Source organism: Pelodiscus sinensis, chromosome 30, assembly GCF_049634645.1.
Source record: "Pelodiscus sinensis isolate JC-2024 chromosome 30, ASM4963464v1, whole genome shotgun sequence".
Lineage (NCBI taxonomy): Eukaryota > Metazoa > Chordata > Testudines > Trionychidae > Pelodiscus > Pelodiscus sinensis.
In genome coordinates this window covers 10,689,418-10,699,938 of record NC_134740.1, presented here as the reverse complement: position 1 = coordinate 10,699,938, position 10,521 = coordinate 10,689,418, and the positions used below count along the sequence as shown (strand labels likewise).

The 10,521-nt window shown below is 46.5% G+C and overlaps 1 protein-coding gene across 6 annotated transcripts in view; it reads right to left on the bottom strand.

Moving 5' to 3' along the window:
• Window positions 1-1,247: 1,247 nt before the first annotated feature.
• The window catches only part of LOC102446945 (cytosolic phospholipase A2 gamma-like), a 34,836-nt gene continuing 25,562 nt past the window's right edge, over window positions 1,248-10,521 (bottom strand). For all 6 annotated transcript variants that reach the window (XM_025187975.2, XM_075911994.1, XM_025187977.2 and 3 more), the window contains 4 exons: window positions 8,863-8,958; window positions 6,370-6,524; window positions 4,248-4,416; window positions 1,248-1,744 (listed from right to left, as the gene is read on the bottom strand). In XM_025187975.2, the coding sequence (XP_025043760.2) occupies window positions 1,572-1,744; window positions 4,248-4,416; window positions 6,370-6,524; window positions 8,863-8,958 (593 nt within the window). In that variant the 3' untranslated portion in view covers window positions 1,248-1,571. The remainder of the gene's footprint in view (window positions 1,745-4,247; window positions 4,417-6,369; window positions 6,525-8,862; window positions 8,959-10,521) is intronic.

Below are 10,521 nucleotides of genomic sequence, written 5' to 3'. Positions count from 1 at the left end.
GACTAACTGAAGTGTAGGAGCAGAAGCTTTCGTGGGCAAAGACCCACTTCGTGCAGACATGCATCTGACGAAGTGGGTCTTTGTCCACGAAAGCTTATGCTCCGACACTTCAGTTAGTCTATAAGGTGCCACAGGACTCCTCGTCGCTTTTGTCTTGTGATAGCAGACAATAGGAATGAAGGGAACAGGGCAGTTTTCAAGTGACCCATTCCAGTTCACCAGCCCCAAATTTGGTGACCAACATTCTCTCCCGGCCCCATACCTAGCGATCAGTTTGATCCTGAACATCTCGCCGAGAGTTTTGGCAAGGACTTCTCTACAGCAACTCAGCTACCTCGACACCTAGGGTATGTCTAGACTACAGGCTTATGTAGACATAAGTTTTGTCGACAGAATCTGTTGACAAAACTTATGTTGACGTAGAGCGTCTAGACTACATCCAGTTCTGTCGACAAAACAAAGGACAGTGTAGACGCAAAGGACAGTGTAGATGCAATAATGCCTTCTATTGACAGAACTCTTTCGACAAAAGGCGTTATTCCTCGTAGAATGAGGTTTACATACGTCGACAAAACTGCTGAGTTTTGTTGATGTTATGTCGACATAACTCAAAGGCAGTGTGGACGCAAGTATAGTTTTGTCGACAAAAGTCCACTTTTGTCGACAAAACCCTGTAGTCTAGACACACCCCTAGTGCCTCATAGCCTGCAGTTGGGGATCTTTGCAGATCAACAGCTGGGTAGCTTTGATGCTGCCAATATTCTAAATCCCAATTTATCTCCCACTTGATTTGGGCTGGTTAAAAACTTTCTGTGAAATCTTTTCTCTGAAGGAAATTTGGGATCTTAATTAAAACACAACGCCACACAAATTGTCAGCTTTCCAAAAAAGCTTTTGATTTTTTACTGGAAAACCAAAATTAAAAAAAAGTCTGAAAATTAGTATAGATTAAGCAGCTTTTCAGCTGAAGTATTTTTGTGTCATGCTGTTCCATTTATCCAACCTAGTTTTTTATCGATAATGATTTCCACTGCATTTTCAATAATGTTTTCATGGGAAAAAACCCACACGCACACCTTTGGAACAAAAATGGTTCCTCCTACTTCAATGAACCTAGTTTATTGTTTTTCTAAATCCTCTATGTATCAAAGGCCCAATAGCGAGAGAAGAGGTAGGAGAAATGGCTTTTACCCCAGGTGTTCTGTGCTTGGATTTTTGCCAGCTATTTCTAGGATGGAGGCAAGTAGTGTGTTTTTTAAAGGCTTTATTGATTGACCATTGTTTGTGCAGCTGGAAACACAAGACACTTGGCATCCCACAGAGCGGAGGCAGATTTAGCAATAATTCACAGTGGCAAGCAAAGATTCCTCCAAGAGAGAATTTGTCTTTGACCAATGAGCAAAAGCACTGTAGTGATTGATCTATGGTGTGGTCAAGTCAAAAAGGGCTAACTCAGGAACCAGTACTAACATTTTCAGACCACAAATAATGATATTTTCAAGCCAAGAGACAGCTCTGTAGTTTGCAGAATCCAACGGGTAGCTTTAACATAGAATGTAGATGGAGGTGTCTTAAGATATCGCCTTCTTGCTGGAGCGATCCACAAGGTGTTTGATCTCTTGTAGGATCTTGTCTTTGTTGTTCGACACATTCAGTCTGGCTGACTGGAGGACTTTGGTGATGTCTCCCATATGGTAGAGACAGCGAATGGGGGTGAATCTAATTCTCCATTCGGTCACATAGGCTGAAAGCAAAGAGTGAAAAGATGTGAAAACAAAGTAAGGATGAGGATGTTAGAGTTAGTAACAACATAGAGTTAGTAACAACTGGTGCTAATATTATGACTGCATTCTAGTGTTTGCAGGCAGTTGTGAGAGGGATATGTTGCAAGAAGAATCAAGTGAGGCTCATGTATGGGCAAAGGGATTTCACCAGTGCTCTACTCCCAACCCCAAAGCATCTGAATGTCTTGTCTGTGGTGATCAGCAGTGACATAGTTAATGTAGTTGTGTGAGCAGCCATCTGTAGGGTTCAGAGTCAACACCCACTGGCACTGAAATGGGCACTTTGCACTTCTCAAAGCGGTTAAATGAAGTTGCCTCCAGAGTCATGAGGGCATGTCTACACTAGGAAATTATTCATCTTAATAACTCCTGATTTTACAAAATCACACTAGCGTGTCCACACCATGGGGAAGCCTCAAAATTAGTCCGAAGCCAGCTCCGTTAATGTGGACATGCTTCCTTCACTTGGAGCCTCAAGAAGCACGGGGGACTAATCCATTCAAATTACTCTGGGGAGACGTTTTTTTGAAATAGCTGCACCAGAACGTCCACACCAATGCTATTTCCAAATAATTATAATTAGCATTATTCCCCAAGGAGTTCGAAGGAGGGCAGATTTCGAAATAAGCAGCTTGTTATTTCAAAATAACGGTCTTTCTGGTATGGACGCTCCACTTATACATTCGACCTAAGGGGGGTTATGTTGAAATAAAGCACAGGTGTAGACCAGGGCTAAGCAAGTTTCCTTTAATTCTATCAGATTCATTCTCCTGTTTTCTCCTTTTCCTACACCTCCCTCTTTTGCTCTGTGTCTCCTTACTTTACTCTGTACTGTCACATACTCTCGGGCTACGTCTACACTGGCACCCTTTTCCGGAAATGCTTAAAACGGAACAGTTTTCCATTATAAGTATTTCCGGGAAAAGCACGTCTACATTGGCAGGATGCTTTTCCGGAAAAGCACTCTTTCCGGAAAAGCGTCTGTGCCAATGTAGACGCGCTTTTCCGCAAAAAAGCCCCAATCGTCATTTTCGCGATCGGGGCTTTTTTGCGGAAAAGAAATCTGTGCTGTCTACACTGGCCCTTTTCCGGGACCGTTTTCTGGAAAAGGACTTTTGCCCGAATGGGAACAACATAGTTTTTCTGGAAAAGCACTGATGATTTTACAGTAGATCGTCAGTGCTTTTCCGGAAATTCAAGGGGCCAGTGTAGACAGATGGCAAGTTATTCCGGAAAAGCGGCTGATTTTCCAGAATAAGTGGCCAGTGTAGACACAGCCAACATGTTTGTGAAAAACAAGAAGCTTCTGCTGTCATGTGTACTGGGGTAAATTAACCTAGAACGCAACTTATCCTGAAGTTTCAGTGGAAACAATAGCATTTGCGTGCTTAACTCCATGATACTCTTTGTAAAATATTGACCCTAGGTTCTTACTGGATTCCAATCTAAAGCTGTGCCTGGCATTCAGAGTGGATCAAAGCTCAAAAGCAACAGAATTTGTGCAGAACATACATGAGTCTGAGATGGTGTCGGGTACATGCCTGGACACCTGAAGGAAAGTTAAAGGTTGACCAACTCTAACTTTTCTCTGCATTCTTCTCTGAATTAGTCGTTCGTTATGTGCCCCTCTCCTTTCTGACTCTAGTCGATGAAATTTACATAAATTTGGCATCTGGTATTGGCCACTGTTGGCAGACACTGGGCTAGAAGGACCTTTGATGTGACTCAGAATGACTGCTCCTATTTCTTCCTTTGACTTCACTTGTGGAACACAGAGAAGATTTTGCCCCTGTCTTGACGGGTGTTCAAGTAACAAGATACCTGATTTTTGAGCTGAGGAAGTCATTTAAATATTGACCAATACAAAAATCATAATAGCAAAAATAAATAACAGGTGGAACTCACCAAGCATGTTATTTAAGCCAAAAGCTTGATGGTATTCAAAGCACACAGACATTTTTAAGGGTATTTTGGAGATTCACTTTAAAATTGTAAGAAGGGGAGGAAGAACACCTCTTCCGAAATAGCTATTTTGAAATAACGGCAGTGTGGTTCTCCACTGCTGCTATTTCAAAATAGCACCTTCCCAGGACCATTTATAGTAATTACTCCCCAGTGCTTCCTGGGGCTCTAAATCGAATTAGTATGTCCACATGAGGGACTAATGTGGACTAATTTTGAGGCTTCTCTGTAGTGTAGACATGCTATTTCAAAATAAGCTATTTCAGAGCATTTCTTCCAGAATAGCTTATTCCAGAATAAGCCTGCAATGTAGATGTACCCTAGATGCTCTCTAGCAACGGGGAAAAGACTAGATCAATCTGCTACTTTATCCCAAGCCCTTCATCCCTTTGCAACCTTACCCCTGCGCAAACCAGACTCAGCTGCATTTAAGTCACCATGCAAGTCTAACGAGAAACAGGTCAGGCGCCTTTAAGAAAGTTGGCGTGACATGAAAGTTACCGGGGCAATTCACTCTGTTGAAAAGTGGGAAGTGCATGACGGTGGGTGCGCCCTCTCCTCTGAAGATGTAGCAGTCAGAGGGGTTGTCTGGGTCCTTCAGCAAACTCTCGTCTATTTCCGGAAATGGGATGCAGTTTTCTTTACAGTATTTGGCTGTTTGCTTGATTGCCTGTAGGTGAGGGAGCCATGAATATTTTATTTAAAGAACTGCTCAGAACACAAACATCAAACTTTTTCTCTGAGGCCTCTACTAATTGACTCAGGTTCTGTCTAGACTGCCGAGAAAAGTAGGAAAAAGATACGCAAATTGCAAACTGCAATTTGCATATCTTTTCCTGCTTTTTTTCCAAAAGAGACTTTTCCAAAATTTGGCCCATCTAAATGGGGCCAGATTTAAGAACAATTCCTCTTTTGGAATATCCCTTCTTCCTCTCACTGAGAGGAATACAGGGATGCCCTTCGTGAGGGCAAGTCATGTCTGACCAATCTGATTAGCTTCTATGATGAAGTAACTGGCTCTGTGGACATGGGAAAGTCAGTGGATGTCATATACTTTGACTTTAGCAAAGCTTTTGATACGGTCTCCCACAATATTCTCGCCAGCAAGTTAAAGGAATATGGATTGGATAAATGGACTGTAAGATGGATAGAAAGCTGGCTAGACTGTCGGGCCCAACAGGTAGTGATCAACAGCTCAATGACAGTTTGGCGGTCGGTTTCTAGCGGAGTGCCCCAAGAATCAGTTTTATGAACGGTTTTGTTCAACATCTTTATTAATGACCTTGAGGAGGGGATGGATTGCACCCTCAGCAAGTCTGCAGATGACACTAAGCTAGGGGGACAGGTAGATACGCTGGTGGTCAGGGATAGGGTCCAGAGTGACCTGGACAGATTAGAGGATTAGGCCAAAAGAAATTGGATGAGGTTCAACAAGGACAAGTGCGGAGTCCTGCACTTGGGACGGAAGAATCCCAAGCATTGGTACAGGCTGGGGACTGAATGGATAGGTGGCAATTCTGCAGAAGAGGACCTGGGGATTACAGTGGATGAGAAGGTGAATGAAAACAGTGCACCCTTGTAGCCAAGAAGGTTAATGGCTTACTAGGGTGCATTAGGAGGAGCATTGCCAGCAGATCCAGATAAGTGATTATTCCCCTTTATTCGGCACTGGTGACACCCCATCTGGAGTATTGTGTCCAGTTCTGGGCCCCCCATTATAGAAAGGATGTGGGTGCATTGGAGAGGGTTCAGCAGAGGGCGAACAAAATGATTAGGGGGCTGGAGCACATGAGGTATAAGGAGAGGCTGAGGGATTTTGTTTGTTTAGTCTGCAGAAGAGAAAAGCCTAGGAGAAAGCCGGCAGTGGAAACCAGACCCTCTGCTTAAAAATTGGAAAATTGTTTATGGCTGTCTACAGAGAGACCCCAAGGCTGGGATTTAAGAAAGCTAATAGGAGCATGAATTCACCTCCCTGGAAAAGTCAATATCAGATGGGCACTTATGACATTTTCCTTAAAAATATTAGCCTACAGCCACAGCATGGATCAAATATGGCACACGGACCCTAAGACCCCAGCACAAAACCAGAAGACTCATTGCAATCCAGAGCTATCGCTCTGTTCTGTTCAGCAGGACATGAAGAAGAGCTCTTGGTAAGCTCAAAGCTTGTCTCTCCCACCAACACTAGTTGGTCTAGGAGAAGACATCACCACACACATCTTGGCTCCTTGATGGGCCAGTCTTTACCTCAGGGCTCATCACCTCAAAACTCAAAAGCACTGAAGGTTCATTGCTCAGATAAGGTGTAATACAGATTTCCTTCGGTGTGGTCACGATGAGGAGGATTTTCTAAGACATACATGAGAATTTGCTGCCCAACTCCCTGGGGTTGCAGCACCATGTGGTTGAAAATCTCCTTCAGACCCATTCAACCCTGGGACACCTCACATAATTTGGTATTGACTTCAGTGTGGTGTCCAACTTCCTCCTTGGATGGTGGCACTTGTTCTACTGAACAGTCCTACAGCAGGTTTTGGACTCCTCTCTTGGGGCCGTGGCAATGTATTTCCATGGGCCTGACTCCTGAGTTGAGCAATGGATGTGGAACAGGGACAGAAGTTACCATAAATGGTTCAAAAGGGCCATAGTCGAAGGAGAGGATCAGTTTCACTTTTCTTTGTGGGCGGAGGACCAGGGGGAATGCGCAGTTGATGCCAATGCCCGCGTCAACCAAGGAGACGACTTTCTCCTTTGTCAGCACCGGGGCATCCAGAGCAGCTAAAGGAAAGGAGCCAAAACCAGAGTTTTAATACTAAGGGATTAGAAGAGGCAAATGTCCAGTTGCATATGGACAGGACTAAGCACTATTATTTAGTACCATGGTGATTGCTAAATGAACTGTATCCATCATACAGTATAGACACTCCTTCCCCACCCACCCTCTGCTGCCCCCTAGTGCCCATTATACAGTATAGACACTCCTTCTCCATCCACCCTCTGCTGCCCTAGTGCCCATTATACAGTATAGACACTCCTTCTCCATCCACCCTCTGCTGCCCTAGTGCCCATTATACAGTATAGACACTCCTTCTCCATCCACCCTCTGCTGCCCTAGTGCCCATTATACAGTATAGACACTCCTTCTCCATCCACCCTCTGCTGCCCTAGTGCCCATTATACAGTATAGACACTCCTTCTCCACCCACCCTCTGCTGCCTCCTAGTGCCCATTATACAGTATAGACACTCCTTCTCCACCCACCCTCTGCTGCCCCCTAGTGCCCATTATACAGTATAGACACTCCTTCTCCACCCACCCTCTGCTGCCTCCTAGTGCCCATTATACAGTATAGACACTCCTTCTCCACCCACCCTCTGCTGCCTCCTAGTGCCCATTATACAGTATAGACACTCCTTCTCCACCCACCCTCTGCTGCCTCCTAGTGCCCATTATACAGTATAGACACTCCTTCTCCATCCCACCCTCTGCTGCCCCCAGTGCCCATTATACAGTATAGACACTCCTTCTCCATCCCACCCTCTGCTGCCCCCAGTGCCCATTATACAGTATAGACACTCCTTCTCCACCCACCCTCTGCTGCCTCCTAGTGCCCATTATACAGTATAGACACTCCTTCTCCATCCCACCCTCTGCTGCCCCCAGTGCCCATTATACAGTATAGACACTCCTTCTCCATCCACCCTCTGCTGCCCCCTAGTGCCCATTATACAGTATAGACACTCCTTCTCCACCCACCCTCTGCTGCCTCCTAGTGCCCATTATACAGTATAGCCGCCCCTTCCCCTCCCACCCTCTGCTGCCCCCTAGTGCCCATTATACAGTATAGCCGCCCCTTCCCCACCCCACCCTCTGCTGCCCCCTAGTGCCCATTATACAGTATAGCCGCCCCTTCCCCACCCACCCTCTACTGCCCCCTAGTGCCCATTATACAGTATAGCCGCCCCTTCCCCACCCACCCTCTGCTGTCCCCTAGTGCCCATTATACAGTATAGCCGCCCCTTCCCCACCCACCCTCTGCTGTCCCCTAGTGCCCATTATACAGTATAGCTGCCCCTTCCTCACCCACCCTCTGCTGCCCCCTAGTGCCCATTATACAGTATAGCTGCCCCTTCCCCACCCACCCTCTGCTGCCCTAGTGCCCATTATACAGTATAGCCGCCCCTTCCTCACCCCCACCCTCTGCTTCCCCTAATGCCCATTATACAGTATAGCCGCCCCTTCCCCTCCCACCCTCTGCTGCCCCCTAGTGCCCATTATACAGTGTAGCCGCCCCTTCCCCGCCCACCCTCTGCTGCCCCCTAGTGCCCATTATACAGTATAGCCGCCCCTTCCCCCCACCCTCTGCTGCCCCCTAGTGCCCGTTATACAGTATAGCCACCCCTTCCCCACCCACCCTCTGCTGCCCTAGTGCCCATTATACAGTATAGCTGCCCCTTCCACGCCCCCACCCTCTGCTTCCCCCAGTGCCCATTATACAGTGTAGCCGCCCCTTCCCTGCCCACCCTCTGCTGCCCCCTAGTGCCCGTTATACAGTATAGCCGCCCCTTCCCCACCCACCCTCTGCTGCCCCCTAGTGCCCATTATACAGTATAGCCGCCCCTTCCCTCCCACCCTCTGCTGCCCCCTAGTGCCCATTATACAGTATAGCCGCCCCTTCCCCACCCACCCTCTGCTTCCCCCTAGTGCCCATTATACAGTATAGCCGCCCCTTCCCCACCCACCCTCTGCTTCCCCCTAGTGCCCATTATACAGTATAGCCGGCTTTCCCCCCACCCTCTGCTGCACCCTAGTGCCAATTATACAGTATAGACACACCTTCCCCAGCCCACCATTAAAATTCTTAAAATTATTGGCATCATTCAGCAGTGAAAATGTAAAATTATAAAACTCCTAAACATGCTACCAGTAAAGACTGAAATAGTACAAATAAGAAGTCTGTCCTCATTTTTAACATGATTGTTTCCCACCATAAAAATAAGATGTAGAAAGGCAATCTGTTCCCATAGTTTTTTGAGTGATATATTTGAGGTTGGATCAGGCCCCTAAGTAAAGGAGTCATCCACCCCACAGAGTCAGGAAGTGGTGTTTTACTTACAGCATTTGTAAAGGAAGTTGTTATTCGTTCCCCATTTCCAGGTCAAGAGACCCTGAGTAGTTTTCTGCCACATTCTAGCGAAATCCACCACGGAGCCTATCAAAGGACACAGAACAGACTCCAGAGATCAGATCCAAATATTTAAATATAATCAGGAACTTCTGTACATCAGTGGAGGCCCTCTTATGTCTGGTGTGCTAGTGCAAACAGAGACCTGTGGTGGAAAATGATAGTATCGCTTGTATCTAAGGCTACGTCTGGACTGCAGACTTCTTTTGGAAGATGCTTTTCCAGAAGCGATCTTCCAGAAAAGCTTACTTCACAAGAGAGCATCCACATAGCAACAGCGGAACGAAAAAGTGATGTGTTTTTTTGAAAGAGAGCAGTCACATTGATTGGACGCTATCTTGCATTTAAATTGTGATTACTGTGGACAGAGAGGCCGCCAGGGCACCTGTGTTATTTCCTGAAGGCCTATTCTTTCAAAAAAACAATTTCGCATCCACACACGCCTTTTTCTGAAAAAGCTTGTAGAATGAGGTTTAACACCGTCAGAAAACCCTCTCCATTCTTCCGACTTTCTGTCAAAAGAACTAAGTATTGTTTTCCCGTTACAACGGACGTTTTTCTGGAAAAACTCTGCAATGTAGACATACCCGGGAAGTAAAAACCCTGCAAAGCTGTGAGGACAGTAAAGGGCATTGTTTACTGAGACAGACACTGATGTATTCCCAGAGTCATGGATTCCTTTGGGTAAAGAGCCACATGCTCTTGTCCAGCTTGAGATGTGTCAGATGTTCTACCTCCCTTCCTACCATCCATGGTGACAACATGGGGGATTGGAATGGTTGTTTCAATGGTTCGCATGCGGACTTGGTTTCCCTGCAGGTTACAGGTTTAACAAGGTGAAGGGAGAGGGAGTTTGTTGGGCCAGAGACATGGCAGTAGAACTTGGGACCAGGCCAGCAGCCTGGAGAATGGACACCCAAGTGATAAATGAGCAGGAGACTGGCAGATCCAGCGTGGATGAAAGGGCCAGTTCTGTCCAGTGAGAGGACAACGGGCTGTGGAGAGAGAGGACCCCAGTGACCTGCCCAGCCAGTTCCAACCAGGGGGAGAACAAAGGAGAGACGAGAGGGGAGGTGGAGAAGAGAAAGACTCAGTTTACTGGGATGGAAGACTAAGGAAAAGAGAGGAGTTGCTGGAGGGAATATCAGAGGCTTGGCTGGAAGATGAGAGCTTCTGGACTGAGCAGAAAGAGCCATTAAGGAGAACCTGGATGGAAGGGAGACTCAGATGTGCTGGGCTGACAGCGGCCTGCAGGCCTGGGAGCTACTGGGCTGGGTGTGCTGCTCCCTAAACCCGTCAGTTTCACACTGGTGCATCTACGTCACACCGTTATTTGGAGATAACAATGCGAGCATCTACACCACCATTCCATTATTTCAAAACGATTTCCCAATAACGGGTGGCTTATTCCAAAATCTGTAAACCTCATCCTATGAGGAATTATGCCTCTTCTGAAATAGCTATTTCAAAATACGGCGTGTGTACACACTCCACTGCGACTATTTCGAAATAGCCGAGGGCAATTCTAAGTTATTCCTCCCCTGTCCCTCCTGGGGCTCTAAGTCGAGATAGCACATCCACATTAAGGGA